General features: G+C 36.5%; 2 protein-coding genes across 2 annotated transcripts; both read left to right on the top strand.

Annotated features, from left to right (window-relative positions):
* The first annotated feature begins 182 nt into the window (after nt 1-182).
* Nucleotides 183-1,964, top strand: gdpgp1 (GDP-D-glucose phosphorylase 1). Its single transcript, XM_044125003.1, has 2 exons — nt 183-350; nt 573-1,964. The coding sequence occupies exons 1-2, from the start codon at nt 335-337 to the stop codon at nt 1,661-1,663; spliced, it is 1,107 nt and encodes a 368-aa protein (XP_043980938.1). The 5' UTR covers nt 183-334; the 3' UTR covers nt 1,664-1,964.
* Nucleotides 1,965-6,423: 4,459 nt separating this feature from the next.
* Nucleotides 6,424-14,867, top strand: rhcgb (Rh family, C glycoprotein b). Its single transcript, XM_044125002.1, has 11 exons — nt 6,424-6,794; nt 9,332-9,521; nt 10,219-10,369; nt 10,792-10,939; nt 11,051-11,217; nt 11,969-12,106; nt 12,205-12,341; nt 12,480-12,604; nt 12,725-12,798; nt 13,337-13,404; nt 14,043-14,867. The coding sequence occupies exons 1-11, from the start codon at nt 6,572-6,574 to the stop codon at nt 14,089-14,091; spliced, it is 1,470 nt and encodes a 489-aa protein (XP_043980937.1). The 5' UTR covers nt 6,424-6,571; the 3' UTR covers nt 14,092-14,867.
* Nucleotides 14,868-21,448: the final 6,581 nt, after the last annotated feature.

Raw genomic sequence — 21,448 nt, 5'->3', positions numbered from 1 at the left:
AAGAATACATTGGCTGACAATAAACAAAAATGTTTCGGGAGTTTAAGTTCTATACTATTTTCTCTAATGTAAGTCTAGTTATTACTGATAAGATGGATGTAATATAACATTGACTTGAAAAATGTAATCAAATCATAGTACATTTTCCTTCAGTGAACTTTTATTCTGAAGACAGGAAGTGAACATCGGAAAAGGAAAGCGTAAAACGTAACTATGTCAGCTTCCTGGTGTTACACTTACCGCATCAAATGTGCTTAATTTAATTTGAATAGGAGATAGTCCTGAATTTTGAAGTACTTTGCATCTGTTTATGTATTCATGAAGCAGTCTCTTGATGTCCGTACACAAAGGTAAGGTAACAAAAAAGAGGCAGAACTTCGTTTTGTGTCAGTCAATGAATCAGACGAGATTAAAACAACTTGTTTAGCTAACGAAAAATCCAACAGTACACCAATTCCATATACAGTTTAAGATCGTCCTGACTTAACATAATTTAAAATATTAGCATTAAGATAGCAGAAACTACTGACCACTTGAATATCGTGTATTTCATTCGTTCTGCTCTCTAACAGATCCAACCATGCTGCCTCAGTTTGTGTACAGCACTGAGGAGTTTGTCACAAATGTGCTTCAGAAAAGAGAAAACCGTCCACCACCTTCCAAGCTTGACTCGCTCATCAGAGATGGTTGGACAGACAGGATGGACAGAGGACTCTTCCGCTACCATCTAGGGGTTTTAAAAACACGTGTCCTACCAGGGTCAAATGGTTACATCGCTCAGCTCAATGTTCAACGTGGAATCGAGAGGAGGAAGCCCCAGGAGATACTGAGCATTCAGCAAGAGTTTAATCCCAGCCAGTTTAACTTCAACAAAATAAATGCAGAAGAAATTCTGTTTGAGATGATGAAGGACACAGGTGGAGGAAGAGATGTGCCTGATGACCAGTTGCCTCAAACTTGCAGGATGGTTGTGTTGATCAATGTTAGCCCTTTGGAGTTTGGACACTGTCTTCTTGTTCCAGATCCGTCTCTCTGTTTACCACAGATCCTTACAAGAGCTGCTGTCCAGGTCGGTATCGAGTCTGTGCTGCTCAGCTCCAGCCCAGGTTTCCGTGTGGGGTTTAACAGCCTTGGAGCATTTGCATCTGTTAATCACTTGCACCTCCATGGATATTACCTGGACCACGAGCTGAAGATTGAATCCAGCCTGGTTAAACCTTTGATACCCGAGAAGAATTTTTTTCGCATCCACGATTTTCCGGTTGGATTTTTGCTCTATACAGAATCCGAAGAAGTGGAGACGGCAGCAAGAACGATCTGTAAAGTGACAGACTTTTTTGTGGGTGAAAACATCGCTCATAATCTGTTCCTGACCAGAGGATGTCCACCAAGTGGTCAAATGCAGACTGCAAAGGAGCGCTGTTTAAGAAAAGGTGTGCGTATAGCTATTTGGCCCAGAACATCCTGCTTCGGTGCCAAAGAGGAATCTGCCTTTAATGTTGCACTCTGTGAGTTAGCAGGGCATTTACCCTTTAAAAACAAGAAGGACTTTGAGGCTACAACTGAGAGAGAGGTCATCAGTATAGTTCAGAAGTATCTTCTGCCTGATGATGAGTTTCACAAACTGGAAGAACAGCTTGTTAAACACTTACTGACTCACTAATTCCTGGAATACATCTTGAAAGACTTAAAGATTCAACGCAGTGCGTAAAACTCCAAAACGTCAGCATCAGCTATTGAGTTGCTAATGCTTTTGCTTTAGGGTTACTGACTGAAGTCTACTAATAAATGCACTTTTGTTTAAATATCAAAGTCAACCTAAGAGGGTACCTAGACCCCCTTATATCAGGGTTGAAAACTTGTTCTGTACTCAGGTTTGGTGTCAAAACATTAAAAATAGTGTCTCTAACAGAAGAAGTTTCAACAATTGAAGGTGTGTAAATAAATCTGAATTTGATATCCAATAATCTAGTCTTCATTTGAAAACTCTCAAGTGTTACAGATTTTGAAACTGAACTGATTTAGGTTAGTCAAGATGGAAAAATAAGCATAACACATTGAAAAAAAACTGGACCATTAAACTGAACAATAGGAACTGATGGATTTTTTTTCCATTTTAATGAACCCACATTTTTAAACATATCACTATAATACAATAAAGAACAGACACAAAAGTGTCCTCCACCCTCAATAAGGCTCACAGTAAATAAATAAACTGAAAGAAAAATGAAGACATTTAAGTCTGAAAATTTAAATAAAAAATATTTAGGAGCTTTGTGTCATAAAGAGTAAATAAATAGAAACCCTACCTAAAGTTAAGTTGTTCATGACCAATTAAAAAGAAATAGAAGTAATAAACCCAAAAGAAGAATTAATTCTAAAAATATGTTGGGATTTTTTCTTATTTTGAAGATACTAGAAATAATATATTTCTATAAAATAATAATATAGGAAAAAATTGGTGACTTCAACAGGATATTGGTGTTGAACACATCAAAAATAATGAGCACTTACGTACTTTTAGTTTACATTTATCCCATTAAGTAATAGCTTAAGGAAGTTGGTTGTGTTTAAGGTCTTTATCCTGACTTAGAAACATCATAGTTCTACTAAGAGTGTTTTAAGAAGCTTAAGGATACAGCTACATGTAGTTTCTTAACATTTAAAACTCCTTGTAGCTTTGACTCCATATAGCTGTGACATATGACTCCAGGCAAAAGTCATATGAGACTTGAAGAAATGACTCAGCTGAACAAATAGAAACCCAGGTGTTTAATTGACCGTGAATGTACAGTATAAACAGGCAAATGGAAAATGCTGACTGGTTATGTTGGTGCTGGACTGCATTGTAGAAAAGCTAATAGTTAGGAAATAGTTTATGACTGACAGAAATTAAACTTAAAATTTTTTGCTGACCTGTTGGCAGAATCACATTACTATTAAATAACTGTTTCTATTAATGTAGCATCTTAAATTTATGACTTGACATGGGCTGGTATGACAGTTTCATTTTATGGCTGTCTTGAGGAAAGATACCAAAGCTTCACAGTGTGTTGGTATTGACATAAAAAAAAAAAATTCTTTCAGGATTTTCTGATAGCCATCAGATCAGCCCCACACTATCATCATGAAGTTTGGTTGTCAGTATATTTTTTTCTGAGATGCTGTTAAGTTTTTTTTTGTTTGTTTTTTTCCAGTTGCAACCTAACCCACTCCTTCTAAAAGGTCACGCGTTTGTCTCAACAGTCCTCAAAATATTTTCATAAACTATCATCTAGATGTTTTTTGGAGTATATAAGATGCCTGACCTTTCTGTTCTTGTTGGTCTGCCGTGGATTCTGACCTCTAACTCCTATGGATACCATTTTTGAACAGAGTCTTGTTAACTCATGAACACCTACCTATCAGTGCCACACATCATCAGAGGTAAACACATTTTCCACCAGAACGACCTCACCTAGGCAGCAGCATGACTTTCTAGGGTCATTGAGTATATAGCTGCTCACTTTAATGAGGGCCAGGCAGCTCTCAACATGGTCTTTATCTATTGAAGCAGCAGCGTATTTTTCACACTAAATCTTTTTTCTTTAATATAGAAAAATATATATCTCAACCTTGAACTTCTTAGAATCTAGATGAATAAGAGAGGCCAGCTGTTTGTATGCTCAGTGGTTGTTTGCATTTGGGATTATCTTTTTTTAATGACTACACCACTAATTACTCTGTGGTTACTCAAATTTTTTAATTTTTTTAATTAAACACTATAATCTATATGCTTCCTATCTGATCCCCCAAGAATTTACTTTAGACTGCCCATTTAAACATGCTTTGTTCAATCAGAATAAGCCGGACATTGTAAGGTACACTGATTTTTCAACAACAAAAAATAAAAAACTACTTCCCAGATTTGTTTTGCCATCATTTAAAGGAGTTGATGGTATCACATTTTGAATTCTTCCATAAAAGTCACTATGTAATGACTTTATTTACCATAAGCTGGGTGTTAAACATTGCTTTGTCTTTTCTTCTCATTAGTTCTCAGCAGCTCTGGGGATTTATCGTAACCATTGCAGTTTCATTGGAAAAAGAACAAACTTGTGACATTTTGTACCTGCGGTTCTTTTTGAAGTCCCACTTGTTTGATTTTTCTGATGTAACACTTGGTGTACATTGTAGCTTATGTGTAAACATCCATGCAATTACAAAAACCTTCAGACATCGACATGCATCACATATTGTGTGTGTTACCTAATAATTCAAAGAAAACCTTCACAATACGTTCTTTGTAATATTTCTGGTTACCAGATGATGAAAGAACAGCTTTAGGACACTTTGGCATTCATTGCATGAATACCTGCAACCTGCTTATAGGACATAAAGATGTTCTGGTGACGAGGTGAACAGTGTTTTGTCTCATAGTTGATAGATGATTGAATGGTAGAAAATAGATAGATAAAATGATAAAAATTTAAAAAAATGAAAATAAAATGATAGAAATAGCACGGCTAACAGACAATGCATCATGACTGCTAGCATATACAGAAGCGATGTTTCTCATGAATGGTGGATCATTGACTAGCAAGTGATTGATGCATGTTCAAGTTTGTTTTTCTGTTTCTTTTTGTTATATAGTTGTTTTAATTTTCATCTGATTCATTTTTCAACTGATCGATTGATTGATCTGATGCCTTGTCTGAAATTAAGCCAGGTATACACAGATTTTGATTGGATAGCAAATTAAAACTGTAAACTGTAAGAAAAATACCCCCCCCCAAAAAAGAGACAAGTATTATTATTATTATTATTATTATTATTATTATTATTATTATTATTATTATTATTATTATTATTATTATTATTATTATTATTATTATTATTATTATTATTATTATTATTATTATTATTATTATTATTATTATTATTATTATTATTATTATTATTATTATTATTATTATTATTATTATTATTATTATTATTAATGTAAAGATTTTTAAGCTTTATTAAGCTTCGTGGGCTCTAAACCTTTCTCTAGTATACAGTCAGACATTCTTCAATGACTCAGTCGTTAGCATTGTAGAGACATGTTGACCCACTTTCACCTCTTAAGCTTAAATTATTTTAATGCTTGAAGTAGTCAAGTATTAAAGCCACCAATGTACAGAGATGTAGTTATTTTGTGTCTTTAAAAATAATTACTGATGACATCAGGTTTCAGAAGAATACAACAATTTTTCATTTATTTATTTATTGTCTTTAATTTTCAGAATGGTTGTGTGCAAATTTGCTGTGGCCTCTTTATTCAAGACTAGCAAGTTTACATTTCAAGTTTACAGTGACTCATGATGCCCCCTGTGTTGGTCTGTTAGTAGTAAACAGTATGTATTATTTACAACTTCCAGTAAACCAGAGGGTTACCATGAAAACTGAATGTAGGAAAACTGAATTGGACACTGCAGACCAAGCAGTCACACTAATATCTCAGGGAACTCATCTGCTGCTTAGCTGTCAGGAGATTATCTGTCACATCTGAAAGACGACAGCATGTCATCAAAATGCACATTATACGCATTGTGCATATGAAAAAATTAGGACAAACCATTTAAATATTGATCTCTGTTTTGTTGTAGTCATCAATCAAAATGTTGAACAAAATTTATTTTCTAACTGAAAAGGTGACACTTGCCCATTATACTTCATCCTGTCCCTTTATTTGTAATACAAACAGTACACTGTTTTTCTATTTTGTACACTATTTAAACAAAATTTGGAGACTAAGTCAACATGCTAAAAGCAAAAGGTGACAAAGTTGGACTGGTGTTTTGTGTCCCAAAATGTTTTTCTCAGCCACTAGACTGCTATGGCACGCATTGCCTTGTCATGGTCATATTGTGATGACCTTGGATTAACGTTGATCTGATCCTGAAATTTTAATTTGCTTTACATTTTTCTTTTCTTAAGGTACAGAAGAAACTCTGAATTGCCAGCCTACAATTTACTGTCTCTTTTTTCAGCTCGACACAATGACTCTCCAGTCAACACAGAAAATTATAATTCACTATTTATGCTTTACAGGACAGCATGTTCACCATGGAGATTTCTTTTGTCTTTGTCTAAAAGCTAAATAAAAAATAATACATGCAGGAAGAGGGAACAGCTGTTAACAAAGAAATGCCTTTGTATCTTTCCTGACATGCAATCATTGTTTGTATTAAGGGAGGAGGTAAAATGCAGTTGACCACATCACTTCACATGTTGAGAGTAAAGTGTGGGATTTGCCATTTATATGAATGATGAACCACTTTTCTTACCACAAAACATCCTAAAAAATTGTTGCGGCTTCATCACTGTTGATAACAAAAACATGTCTGTACAATCAATATTACAGGTAAAGAAAAATGTCCCTGAAAAGACTTAGGTGTGTGTGCATGGAGGGAGGAGTGACTGTGGGAGTGTCCTCAGACTGGATACCTCATGAAGATGCTTTGGGCTTTTCAGACAGCAGCTCAGCTGAGACGTTCAAGTTTTCGGGATCTTTGACACCCGTAAAATTTGCAACAGAGAAGCAGCCAACATGGGGGCTGCCCAGAGCTTCAGGGATATGTGCGACCGCACAAAGAATACTAATGTTCGCTTAAGTCTGCCGGCAGTGTGTGTGGTGTGGCAGACGGCCATGATCATTCTGTTTGGGGTTTTTATTAGATATGATGAAGAATCAGACCCACACTGGGTTGAGCACAAAGCAAGCGAGAATATATCAAGTGACATAGAGAATGACTTCTACTTCAGATATCCAAGTAAGTAAACCTATTTAACTATTTACTCAAATTAATATTTTCTGAGTTTCCTTTTCTATTTTATCATTTGCTAACACGGGAAGCAAATAAAAATCCACATTGTCACCTATTACAGATTAAATAGTTTTTTATTTATTACTTTATCATTGATAATATCAAATTAGTGCCAGGTATAATATTGTGACGACCTTTCATGTTATTCTGAATTGCTGACAGAGGTCTGATGCCTGTTTCTGCACTTCGCCCAGGGGGTTTTCATTCCTCTGGGATTTTATCTCCATATTTTCTACACCTCACTTCTCCAGACTTACTTCTTTTCCTTTGTTTCATTTTCCTTGTATAACTTTTGTTTGGATTCTGCAGAAGTGTGTATTTGAGACTGTTTTATATGGGTGTGGTTGTTTCGTTCTACAAAGAACTTCTGTGGTGTCAATTTCTGTTTGTCATAAATCTATGTCCATGATGCATTCTGACATTATATAACGTAAACATAATCCCATGGAGCTCAGTCTCTAAACCAAACAGAACCCTTCATCTGTGGAAACTGAAGCAATAAGAAATTTTTTTGGGCTTTTCAATGCAGACAATAGTGTTTCACAGGGCCGGTGCTGTGAGAAATGCTGTGAGACAGTTGTGACGTTGTGACACAAATAAAACTGACTGGCAGATGCCGGGATCCATATTTTTGATTGAGGCTGTTTGTCCTAAAAATAAGATCCAATTGTATCACCATACCATGTTTCAACTTCATTTTTTCCCCTCAATTTACAGTCCTTAATGGTATTTTTCTATTTCTAACTTTTTTTTTTTGTCTATTGTTTCTTTTTAGGTTTTTGCCTTGTTGGTGATTCAATATATGAATTAATTTATGTTTTTTTAAAGGAAAACAACAACATCTATTTAAATTAAATGTACTGTATCACAAGTTTAAACAAGCACCATGATGCTTGAGTCCTTGAGTCATCTTCACATGACACCTGGCTCGTAGCTAATATGTCCTTGTGCCAACCTGCATTGAAGAGGCATGTCGTTAAAGCAAACTGTCTGGGGAGTCTGAACTGGTTCTCTGCTGGAACATACATTCATCCATGTGGGGCTTTGTATGCACTTAGGAAACACATTTGGCAAGAGCATTTAGATAGGAAAAGCAAAGTTTAATAACATTTAAAGTGTTCTCTAATTTTTAGGTGAGGAGGGGGAAATCATTTGAAAAGGAACATTCTCATCACTAAAGAGGAATACCTGGAATATAGATGGTTCTCTCAGATATAATTTTGGGGTCAGATCTTTCTTTAGTCCTTTGTTGGTCTGCTCTCCCATTTTCAAGCTCATTTTGCACTTTTAGATTTGGGCAGAGCCTCTGGACCATTACACAAACCTTTGTATTTTAGGAAGCACATCATAAAGAAATTAAAGTTAGCTTCAAGGTATTTGAAACTAGGTATGAGATATGTTTTAAAAACAGCTAAGATGTTTAAAACAGTCTTTAACAGTCTTAAAACAGCTTCTCTTCCCCTTTAAACTCAAAAAAATAATTATTTTAAGCCATTTCTCCCAACATAGCTGATCCACTTAATCAATGATCTAATTTACTTTCATTTTCAACCTTTTTGTTGGACTCAAAACTGTGGGTCATTATGTTACTGTGATCTCCAAATAACCCTGACAGTTTTCTGTTAAACAACTTGCTACTGTTTTGTATTCATACTTCCCCCATGAGCAGGTCTGCAGTCATGCAGTTCTCAAAGTATCAAAGCAGAAATAAGATGCCTGTTTAATAATTTCTCTCTGATGGGAAATTATTTTTGTCGGTTAGACAGCACTGTACATATTGACAAATGAATCAGTTTTGGACACATTTTCTCCTAGCATTTTATTTTGTAATATATTTTATCCAAGCTTTGCTGTGCTAACAAGGAAATATGTTTTGCATTCAGTGCTGTGTCATGCTATGGTGTAGTTCTTATCAGCAAAGCTTTTCTAAGCAAGTTTAATCAGCACACAGATGATGTGTGCCTTTATTTGCTGGGATGGATATATCTATTACAACATTCTTTGTTTGAACACCTGACAACAATTATCCTTCCAGTTCTGACTTACAGTGAATAGGATGAAATGTATACATTTTTAACACGTTCCACTATTAGGTAACTAGTTTGTAATTACAATATGATTTTGACTAAGTATAAATCTATATTTTATACGTTATAAATTCTAAAATCCTGCCTTAATCTCTAGATATGTGATACTTCTGCTTCTGTTTGGCCAGATAAATATGTTGAAAGAAATCCAAAAGATTTAGAACAGGAACAAAGAAGGCAAGTGAAACAAATAATGGTGAAAACTGATTTGAGGTTTTTCTCTGCTCATTCTATGTTCATCTAAGTTATTTTTTATGCAACCCATTTTTTTAACTTTTAAAACCAGACTGCTCTGCTTGGAAAGTTGCTTGTAGCAAATCCTGTTTCAGATTAAGTTTAAGGACCTTTTAATTTTATTGCTTCAGTTTATCCATTCTCATCTTGTTTCTTTTCCAGGTTTCCAAGACGTACACGTGATGATATTTGTTGGGTTTGGGTTCCTGATGACGTTTTTGAAGCGTTACAGTTTCGGTGCAGTGGGTTTCAACTTCCTGATTGCCGCCTTCGGCCTCCAGTGGGCGCTGCTGATGCAGGGCTGGTTCCACTCCTTGGACAGTGATGGGAAGATCAAAATTGGGATTGAAAAGTAAATACTGTAGCTAGAATTGCCTAATTCTAAAGTGTTTGTAGTTTACAGTAGTGCTATTACAGAACTTGAAGTGAAAAAAAAAAATAAAAATCAATAACCTAATCTGGTTATCCAGTAAACTGATATTTGCTTTTGTCTTTATTTGAAATACATCCTGTGGGAATATGTTTTGACCAGCATACTTTCCACACATGGAAAGAAATTAGGGTGGAGGAACCAGGTTAACTAGCAGATTCCAAGGAAATGCTTCCTGTCCCTTTAGATGATCTGTTTGTGACTTTAAAGCAAAAGAAACCTTTCACTGCTGATTAACGACAATCTGGCTGAAGAGCCACCACCTCACTTTGTGCGTTATTGTTTCTGAGAGTCAATAGAAATTTGATCCCTTATACTTCAGGGAGAATGGACACATATGTTTTCAGAAACGGAAGGGATTTGTTTTTCCTTGCGAGTACAAAAGAATCTAACTCTCTTTTCTTTCTTGTGTTTGTTTAATTTGTCTTTAATAGGTGTTAAACCTGACATTTATGGTTAGGGTTAGGGTTAACTTTTTATGAGTTATGAAACGCATAAAAAAATTGGTTTATGAGTTTCAGTGGGGACTTTGCTGAAGATAAACAGTCCGTCACAGATACCATGAGCTTGCTGCTGATCTCCTGTTGCCTTGTTTGTTTGTTTTATTTTCTCTCCTCAGCCTTATTAATGCCGATTTCTGCGTAGCCGGCTGCCTGATCGCATATGGAGCTCTGCTGGGAAAGGTCAGCCCGGTCCAGCTGATGGTTTTGACTCTGTTTGGAATAACACTTTTTGCTGTAGAGGAATTCATCATCTTGAGTGTCATCCATGTAAGTTAACTTTTTCTCTCTCTCTTTATGGTTGTGTCTGTCTGTCACCATCAAAATGCAAACAAAATCAGTCTTGAGTCTTCATAGCCATGCTCTCAAATGAAGTCCTTTAGGTTCTGAAACAGAATAGCAATCATATTTAGAGGGTGATGAAAAATGTTAATTGTCATCACACGTAGTGTTTTTTGAAAGGACAAAAAATTACATTTTGATCTGAGCAGACCAAAGCACTTTCTTCAACATTTTTGCTGTCTCATGCTGTGTCAAACTGTAGACATAATCATATATTTTTTCCTCTCCTTTCCATTTTATAATTATACACATTTGAATGTGTTTATTGTGAAGGCACCATAAACAAAGAAATCCAAATCTAAGGTTTTGTGCTTTAATCTCCTTTTATCGCCTACTTTTTCTTCCTGAAGGCCAGGGACGCTGGGGGCTCCATGGTGATCCACACTTTTGGAGGTTACTATGGACTTTCCATATCATGGATGCTCTATCGGCCCAACCTGGACCAGAGCTCACGCTTACAAGGCTCTGTGTATCGTTCAGATGTCTTTGCTATGATTGGTAAGCTGGGTTTAGCACAAAAGATTGCATTACATTGATTTTTTTGTCTATTTGTGTTCTTATTCTACTTTGTCCACTCATATATTACTTTGCCTTTTTTTTTTTTTACAGGTACCCTCTTCTTGTGGATGTTCTGGCCCAGCTTCAACTCAGCAATCACAGATCATGGTGATGGGCAGCACAGAGCGGTCATCAACACTTACCTGGCTTTGGCCTCAACTGTGCTCACCGCAGTGGCTGTGTCAAGTCTCTTCCAGAAACATGGAAAACTAGATATGGTAAGGAAAAGCAAAATAAAAAAACCCTAGCAAACACAAAAAGTTTAATATTTTCTCTTATAAAACACTAGGCAGCCAAACTATCACAAAATGACATCAAAACCATATACTCTTGCATAATTTATTAGGCTAATTGTGCCCAATTTTAAGCCAATCAGAGCCAACAGGGCCTAGCAGAAAAGGTTTCTTAAAGAGACAGTACCTTAAAGACTTTGGTGTTTGTTCAACTGTGTAAACAATAAACAGTTTTAGTACAGTTGCTATTAATAGGTACAGTATAAAATTTATATAAACATCTAATTTTCAATTCATAGTCACCCAGTGCTTTGTGTTTATCATGTGCAATCAAAATCAAACACATTGCTGTTTGTAGTTGGAACAGGATAAAATATGAAAAGGTTTGAGAGATTTAAATACTCGTCCATGTCAAATTAATTTATATACCCTATTGAAGAACAATAACAGTAAAGAATTGCACCAACAATCATAATGTATCACATAGTATAAAACTGTAATAAAAAATAAATAAAATAAAGAAGAGTTAGTATTTCTAAGAACTATTATGAAAGGCATGATATATTTACGTTTCTTTGAATAAAAGCTAGAGAAGTCATCCCAGAATGATGAATGAACACTTTACCATTTTCACTGGTTGACCGCAGAAAGCAACACATCATATTTTATTGTAAACGCTTGGACTAAAATGAAATACTTTTGCTTTAATTTAATGAGTTCTTCACCTTTTTCCCAGGTTCACATCCAGAACTCAACACTTGCTGGAGGCGTTGCAGTAGGAACAGCAGCTGAGTTCATGCTGATGCCCTATGGAGCTCTCATCGTTGGCTTCTGCTGTGGTATTATCTCTACACTTGGATACATATACCTCACTGTAAGATCTTTATTTGACAGCCATAATAAAGTATTAAATACGCTCAGTGTTTTGTATTTTTAATAACCTTAGTGAATACCTTCTTGTCCCTCCAACAGCCTTTCATGGAGAAGTACATGAAGATCCAAGACACCTGTGGAATCCACAATCTCCATGCCATGCCAGGTGTTATAGGTGGTATAGTTGGAGCTATCACCGCTGCAGCCGCGTCAGAGTCGGTTTACGGACATGAAGGGTACATTTCCTTGTCTAACAAGGAGAAAACAAAAAGACAGATTAACAGAAACCTAATTCAATTTAAATTGAAGGTTACACTGCTGCTTTTTTTTGTGTAAATTTAGAGGAAAATTAAAAGTCTTGTTTTCAACTAAAGGTTGGTGAACACTTTTGACTTCGAAGGGGCTTTTAAGAATATGGTGCCCACAAGGCAGGGAGGTCACCAGGCTGGAGGCCTCTGTGTGGCTATCCTCTTCGGTATCGGAGGAGGCATTATAGTCGGTAGGAAATGAACAACTTTAAAAACAATGATTGGGATCTTCCTGTGTTGCAACACAAAGGCTTCACTTTACAAACTCTATATTTTTACATTATAACTTTGTCTTTTATTTGTCATTCTAGGCGCCATCTTGAGATTACCCATCTGGGGAGATCCTGCAGATGACAACTGCTTTGATGACGAGCCTTACTGGGAGGTAAGAAGCAGGCAGTTTATACTTTTTAAAATAATTTTAATAAAGAGAAAATAATCAAATAAAAGGGACTCATAATTTTTGATCCAAATAAAATGATCACTCCCAGTATAGGAATAGCAAATTTAACATAATGCATTGCATAAATACTCTATTGTACTTTTATTTATTTATTTTTACATTTTGTTACGTTGCAAACACAAAGTTTAAAGTATTTTAGTGGGATGCAATATGGCCGAACAGGACAAACAAGCACATAATTGTGAAGTGAAAGGAAACGGTATCTCATTTTTTAAAATGTTCTATTTTAATTGCAGTGTGGCATGGATTCATATTTATGTTCCTTTATCCTGATAGCTATATAAAAAATGCAGGGTTTTTTTTTTTATTTACATTACATTAACCCTAACCCCTAACCCTGGAATAATTCCAGCTATACTCCAGTGACAAAAACATTTCTGGTTTCCAACATTGAACAAATGGGCAGAAAATCTCAGATTTTGATGCCACACATTAATGACGGTTGTTGCTCTGTCTCCAGTTGCCAGAAGACGAGGAGAGTGTCCCACCGATCCTGCAATACAACAACCACATGCGGAACAAAGATATGTGAGTATTTGATTCATCTACAGTACAGACCAAAAGTTTGTACTGTAGACCAAACTTTTGTAACTTTTGCTACTGTATATAGTAACTAAAAGTAATCTGGTCATAAAGATGAATATTCCATAAAACAACCACACTGTACAGCTAAAAATGTGCTGCATTTATTGTCCTCTTGGTGGCAGCAGAGTCCACTTTAAGGAGAGAAGGTGTGGGTCGTTGCTTTTGCTCTTGATGGAGATTACAGTGTTTTAATGAGAGGAGGACAGCATGAGAACAAAGTGCGGCTTCGCACAGAGGCCTCTGCCGCGCAGTGTGGGCTCGATTACAAAACGCGGACATGATCCATTGCTCAGTAATTCCAAGTGAAGTTTCTCTCCTGTGCTGCTTGTTGATGGGGGTTTTTGCAGAACACCTTCACGTCTATGACTCATCAAAGTGACCTTGGGTTTATGTAGCAGCCTTCATGTTTACACTGATAATAAATCTACCATTAGTTCCTCTACTAGAGAATGATGAACTCTTATTGAAATTCATGTAATCTAAGAGTCAGAGGTCTTTGGGGAGGTTATTTTGCATGCTTCATACATATTTGGAGCAAAACATTCAGCATGATTGTTCATGTAACTTTGCTTTCTTTTCAGTGCTGATACAAATTTCACCATGGAGCCAGGTCACAGGACCCGAACATGAATGGTTCCTGAATTGGTTGGCTGTTCCCCATTTCATTTTATTATTTCTCTACTGAAGGAAAAAGATCTGTGTGTGGAAAACAATTTGCTTTAAAAAAATAATAATGAGAAATCTTAAATTTTTTACGAGTTTTACCTCAAATTGCCTCATTTCAGAAGTGATCTGTTATAGTGATCTGTTATAGTGAAACATAGCTTTTATTTGAAAAGATAAATATCAGCTCCTCATGTAACACCAATTAGGGAATTGAATCAAGTTATTCCTAATTTCTAAGTTTTTCTGCATTCCATTTATTTACAGGCACATCTTATTTTTTATTTGTCATTTGTTGTTTTTTTCTGTTTCTTCGTGTACATTTCTTACAGAATTTGAAAAAAAGTTTATTATGATTGTGAAAGCCATAGGATGTTGCAACTGTTACAAACTAAGTGATGCTGCAACTTTAAGGGCTTCTTCATATTTAGCATTTATATTATATTGTCACTTTATTAAGGCTTTATAAGACACAAGTAGGAAATTTTGTATCATATTAATTTCTTCCATCTGGAAGCCTTCCTTTTTGTCCAATACACAAAATAAATGTGCCTGAAATACCCATAATGTTCCACAAGCATTTCAGTGATGTCTTCTTAATTAAATCTAAGCAAAGGGCTAAAGTGTTTGCAATTGACAAATTAATGATTTTGACAGCTACAGGTAAAATGTTTGTGATACTGTTTGAGAAGTTTCTTAATGCTAACTTGATTTGATAATAAATTAAGAATTAATTATCAATATTTTCCAATGCAAAAGTGTGGTGTCTAATTTATCTGATTTATTCAATTAAACATTTACAGAGAAGTTTACATTTTGGTTTAAAGGAATAGTTACAAACAAAATTTCACAAAAAAAAAGCCCCCATAAGTCAGAGGGTAGCAGTTCTCATGACACTGTGGTGACTAAAACCAAACTACATGTTGCAAATCATTGTTACTTAGTTAAAGGGAAGCAAATTGTCACTCATGATGCAAAACACAAAAAATATTTTAAAAGCATTGATTAGGAAAATGATTCAGTGTTGGGGTTTTTTTTCACATTAATACATTAGACGTTTCGTAAAAGTGGCCATTTGCAAAGATACAGAGCATGATGTTTAGTATTTTCTCTTTATATCTAGCAGCGCCAGTGTCAGTCATTCACCCATGGTGGGTGAATTTCTCAGCAGTCTCACCCCCATCAACCCTTCACCAAGCCACCTCCCTAACCTTGGCATTTGATTGGTCGAAGGCAGCAGCAGCTCGCTGTGGGAGAGTGTGGATGATTCCCACACATGAGAAGCAGCGAGGAATCCGTCTCCTCATACAGTCTCCTTTCCAACAAAGGCAGGCTTAGTGCTGTTTTCTTTTGTCATCAGGAACGTGTTTGAGTAAAGGAGGTAATGGTGCCACAAGTGCTCCAATTAAATGCGATGCAGCCCTGCTGGGAAGAAAGGCTGCTCCGTTGCCCTCTATACTTCCCTCATGTCACATGTACACAAAAACGGGGCCTCTTCGTCTTCTTCTACCATCCCCACTCGTGTATTTCCCGCCCTAACTTCTCTTCATGTTTATTCATCAACCACTTAAAGGCCAAAATTCAATATTGCTAAAGAAAATTCAGAACTATTTTGAAAATGTATCCATTTTGCACATCTATGTTTAGACTACCTGGCCCTATTGCATGACAAATCCGACCTTTATAAACAGACCCTGATGTCTTCTACAAGATACAAACTGAGTAAGAACAGGGCCCATGGAGAAGGTGAGCTGGAATACTTGGAGACATAAGGGGGCATTAAAAGGGGAATGAGGCCTCTCTTTCTTTGCTGAGGACTGACTGACTGACTCAGTCATGATCTTTGATTGACAGCTTCAGCGAAGGAGGGAACTGGGAACGAAGGGTGAAGGATGGAAGCTTAGAATGGGAGCTGCACAAAACATGCGCCTATGTGAGGGGTCCGCCATGACGCTCATTAATGTTAAAGAACATACAAGTAAAGGCAAAATTTACAGAGCTGTGCAGATCTAAATACAACCTGGGAAGTTACGCTGGACAGCATTTGTTTTGCTTTTTGTCATTGTCTTTTAGGGCTTGGAAACTAATCTTACTGAAACTTTGTCTTTAGCTTGCATCCCTTGTCTGGTTATTACATTTGTGGTGTGACAGTTGCACAACATTACAACAACCCTGAATTCACTGAGGTTTTACAAGAATATGTAGCAGCCAAATAGCATTCATAGCTGTGCGTTCACGGTGCCATAAACCGAGCAATAAAAGCCACTTTGAAAGCAACCAGGAGTCTGTAAACCTGCTAATAAACCCGTCAGGCTTTCAGTCTTTTCTCTCTTTACCTAATCTCTTCACATCTTATGCAGCTCAAGGGTCCCCCATAGATTATTTCTCAGTGAGAAATCTGAAGCATTCAAAAACTTTTTAAAGTCCTCTCTCCAAAGTGATGCTCAGCTAAATCCTAGAAGACAGAGTTCAAGTACATATCTTATGTACACAGTACGATTTCATAATTGTTATACAGTTATAGAGTAAACTTGTACTCTGTCAACCCTTTTCCAAAATAAAACCCAGCTGTGATTTAGCCATATTTAAAGGAATATCAGACATTTCAGTGACTGAGAGGTCAGTTTAACCCTGTGAACGTTCCTATCTAGACTTCCCATACATCATAGAAAATAGCATTTTCTTCCATAATCTATGCATTCCATTTACCAGTTATGGTATTTCATCCATAATCTTTACTAATGAATCTACAAAGCTCTTTTTAAACTCTGCTATATATTTTTTTAAGTAGTGGCTTCATGTCCACTAAACTGACAGGCAAGCAACAAGAGCCCATGTTAACTAGATGGAGATTTATCAATTAAACCGCTGTTAGTCATTAAGCGGTTCAGGAGCTATGGCCTTTACTTCGTGATGGTAAAAAGAAAGCCATTACTGAAACACAACCCTAAGAAGATACATTGGAAGTTTGATGTAGATGAGACCAAAAATAATCTTTTACATCATACTAAGTCAATCTTCTCAAATGTGAAACGTGGTGGAGGTGGTATCGTGAATATGCGTCATGCATGATACTGTTTTAAAAATTTTAGAAATAACATTATTTTCCTTCCACTTTACAACTGCACACTTTTATAGTTTGTGACTATAATGTGCCAAAATTCAAGGGGTACAAACACTTTAAACCACAGTAACTGAAGCTCTTGTGGTCTGCTCTTATAAGCAGGTAAGTGGTACATCTTTCTAAGTATTTCTTAAACTTTTCTTAGTTAGCTGATTGTTTAATGTTGATTATATAGTCAAGAAGTTGCTATTCTTGTCCATCCCTGTTTTCCACCCATAGCTTCATCCACTGCAGGTATCCCCAGAAACTCCCCACGCCACAGAGGCTGCTTAAGTGTCCCTATCGGACCACGGTAGCGAAGAACAGCAGATTAACCATGATCCTATCTGCTCAGCGCTAGCCCCTTCATACGCTCCGTTACACTGGCTTTTAAAAGGAGATGCTGATGCCATTCAGGGCTGTGATATGAATCCCAGACGTGAGGACAAGGACACAGCGTTCACCCCTGTTTCACAGAAAGGAGCCCCCTTTCTGACACCCTTTAATTCTCGTTGCTACGGGGCTTCTGGGTTCAATGGCGGACTCCTGTTGTGAGGGGGACAAAGCCCCTCACTCATCCGGCAATGGTTGCCAGGGGAGGCAGAATGTATGGGGAGGGACGGGCTGCCGTTATCCCAGGCGAAATGTCTCTCTTAAGGCGGCAGAGATTTGGTGATTGACAGGTGGCTACACGCTCCACTGCAGATCACCCTGTGGGGCCGGTGGTCTGTGAGGCCTCGTATGTGTGACCATGAATGTGAGTTCTGATGACAGGGTGCTGCAGGCTTAGTGGGGTTGCAGGATGGTCATATATGCCCAAGTGAAATAGCCGCTTTATACCTGGAGAGGGCGCTACTTCTGCACGAAGGTGTAAACTTTCTCTGCTGCAGGTGTACTGAGAAGACGTAGTAATGAGGATGAAAAAACAAATGAAAACACAGCTTCTTGGTAACGTTTAATGCAATGAAACATATAAACCTCCTTGCAAAAGGCTTCTGTTGTTGCTTTTCATTTGAATGTTTCATATCATCACACAAGTATAAAAATCACACAGCGATAATCTGAGTAATTGCAAAAAGCTGTTAACCATTTTATTTATTAAGGGGGAAAGTATCAAAGCCAATCTGACCTTAAGTAAAAAAAAATAAAAAATACTTCCTGTCGTTTGTTAAATTATGAATTAACTGTAATAAAACCATAATTTTGCTCCTGTTTCATAACCCACACCCGAGCTAATTAATGCCAGGCCTGTGCAGTCCAAAATCACTTTGCTAAATCCCACCTGATGACAGAAACTAAGCTAATAGACGTAGAACAGCAATACATTATACCCAAATCTAAAGAAATTCAGTTTTGCAAGATAAAAACATACAAAAAAATATATGTATTCAATTTTGTAAACTTCAAAAAAGTGCAACTTAAGTAAATATTTTGCACTTTGCAAGTAATCAGATTATTAAAATATATATTGCATCTTTGTTCTGATGCGTCTTTGCAGTTTAATGATACATATTTGTTGGTTTGTTCATCATACTCCCATTCGAACCATCACCCCAACAGTCCCCAAACATCCACCGCCTGTTTCCCCCTCCAGGCCCAACGAGGTGAGTGGGAACAGACAAGGCTGTGCAGAAGACAACACAGTGTCCCCTTCGAGAGACGTCTGGGACCGTCTGGGTTCTGCTCTCCCAGACAGAGAGCCCTTTTCACCCCATCAGATTCTGGTCACGCCCATCCCCATACCCTCGTCTAACCCACATAACCATCACACCCACTTCCCCTTGACCTAGACTCTCCGTCCAGACAGTCCGGGGTCAAAGGTTAACACAGTAGCCACACATCAGACAAAGTTCAGGTCCCTTGAGTCCATAAGAAGGCTAAATGGTGACTCACCCAGAAATCAGGCTGTAGGAATGTGGCTTTAAATTCCTGCAGAGATGAAACAACAAAAATACAAAGTGTGTTGAATATGCATATTGTTTCTCAGTCATCCATAACAGTGCATATAAATAAATCTTGTACATTCATGTCATTGACATTTCTTCACAAGGAAAGGTTTTCCAGAAAATATGTGAATAAGACTAACTTGGTCTTTGAGATGAGCCAGAAGAAGATCGGTCTACTACTCACATTCTGTCAGATTTTTGAGGTGGCATCATATAAATCCTGTTTCAAGTCAACTCACAACATTTCCAAAGTATAAAGACATACACTTTTGTATATACTGGTAAGTTCTGAGTCGTTTTGTTGCAGGTTGCAGTTCAGTTACATCTGCATTTTTTTTTGCTTCTTTTTTTTTTGTTTTTGTTTTTTACTAAATTTCTCACATTTTTCTTAAGCACTGTTTGACACAAAAAAAAAGTTTTAAGTTGATTTTTTTTTTTTTTTTTTTTTTATGATGATGATGAGCGGTCCCGGTCTTACTGCAACAAAACATCCCCAAACCATGACACTCCCACCTCTGTGTTCCACAGCTGGAATGAGGTTCTTTTCATTGAATGTCAAATGTTTTTTAGGCCAAACTGGCGCCACCTGCTCTGGTGTCCAAATAATTCAGTTTTAGAGTAATCTGTCCAAAAACATTATTAGAGAAATCCTGGTCTACCTTATCTGTGGCAAACATCACTCTGGCCTTCATGCTGTCTCTGACACCAAATGTTTCCATCTTGCACACTTTAATTTAAACATGTTCAATTTCTTGTCAATTGTAAACACATGCACTTTCATATCAACTGCGAGTGTCTGCAAAACATCCCATCACAACATTTTCAGAATATGAAACTGACTTTGTTTCTGTTTTCATGGTGAACTTCCTTGGATGGTCAGATTTAGCCATGTTCACAGGCCTCAGACTGATCTTTATGTTTAACCATGGTGTTTACTTTCACTGCGGCACACCAAAATAAATGTTTGGGGTTTAGGTGGGGGGAAAACATTCTAGAAAATGTTGAGTAATGATTCAGTCATGTGTACATGATGTGATACAACTACTTTTAAGATGTAGAAAATCTGGGATACCATTATTTATTCCTCACCAGAAATTGCAGTTGTTTATTACCTTTTACAATAAATTTTAAAAAGGTCTCCTTTGGGTTTATTTTTTTAAATTAATATTGTTTGAAATTATTGATGCTGTTAAAATTTATCTGAAACTTTCATATGTCCAAATATAGTAGGAAAAAAGGTTGATTGAAGATTATATGCTTTATTTCTTCTTTCTTTCACATCAAAAAAGTTAATATATGTAAAAAATAAGAGGGACCCAGTCAAAGTTTTTACCTAAGTAAACAATGAAAATATATCAAACTTCAATAAATAAATATTATTAGTTGCTAGAAAAATAAAATTTAGATGTTAGGGAAATACAATGTTACAGTTTTTTCCTTGTTATTTCTCAAGAATTATTTTTGTTGTTGTTTGTGGGGGTTTTTTTATTATTAAAATTACTTTTGTATCGTTTTCTAAACAGTTAGGACCGTTTTATTGCAAACTGACAGTTACTAAAGTCTGAAAAAAAATATTTTTCTTTCAGTCGCTAAAAGAAGCTTCATTAGGACACTTGAACATATTTTGTGAATAAGAGTCAACATGCCAGAGATGTCAGCACTTTGCTCGGAAAATGAAAGATGTTAATGTTATGTTTCACATTTCTGAGATGTAGGACATCAAATTCAAGTTCCTGGAAAGTTGCAATCAAAGTGCTTCAAAAACGGAATTGCAGATTATTGTTTTTCAAAAATGAACTGACTGATTTAATTGTTGGGGGGGGAAAAATACGTATAGCATGTTTGGTTTGACTTCTGTGAGTGGATAGGTGGAGAATGTAGTAGTTTGTGCAGCTTTCGTATGTGTATATATTCATTTCATAATTATCAGTGCAAATTGTGTAAATTATTTGCACCGGTAAACCAAAAAAAATATTTAATTTATTTTTTAGACCATCTTTAATTTGATTCATCTTATCGGTTTTAATCCTTTAAATCTCACCTGACGGATTTATTTGTTGCAGAATTTCGTCTGCAGCAGAGGACTGCAAGGCCCTGCGATCTTCATTAAACCGACTTACAACCAGAGAATCAAACTGCAACAGGAGGCGGGACTGAGGGTGGCGGCAGCCAATCAACAGAGGCCTTTCAACCAAAACCTGTGCGGAGAAATATTAATAAAAGCACATATAAAGCTCTATACCTTAAAAAGAGTGGGTGGAAGATATTTATACAC

This window comes from Gambusia affinis, linkage group LG08 (genome assembly GCF_019740435.1).
Source record: "Gambusia affinis linkage group LG08, SWU_Gaff_1.0, whole genome shotgun sequence".
In the NCBI taxonomy this organism is placed as follows: Eukaryota; Metazoa; Chordata; class Actinopteri; order Cyprinodontiformes; family Poeciliidae; genus Gambusia; species Gambusia affinis.
The sequence above is the reverse complement of the archived record's forward strand: the minus strand, read 5'-3'. Positions and strand labels throughout refer to the sequence as shown.

Bases quoted from the DNA above. Each gene is read 5' to 3' on its own strand.
- rhcgb (XM_044125002.1), top strand. From the start codon at position 6,572: ATGGGGGCTGCCCAGAGCTTCAGGGATATGTGCGACCGCACAAAGAAT. The intron at 11,218-11,968 runs GTAAGGAAAAGC...CCTTTTTCCCAG, and splicing joins AACATGGAAAACTAGATATG to GTTCACATCCAGAACTCAAC. The intron at 12,342-12,479 runs GTACATTTCCTT...TTTCAACTAAAG, and splicing joins TCGGTTTACGGACATGAAGG to GTTGGTGAACACTTTTGACT.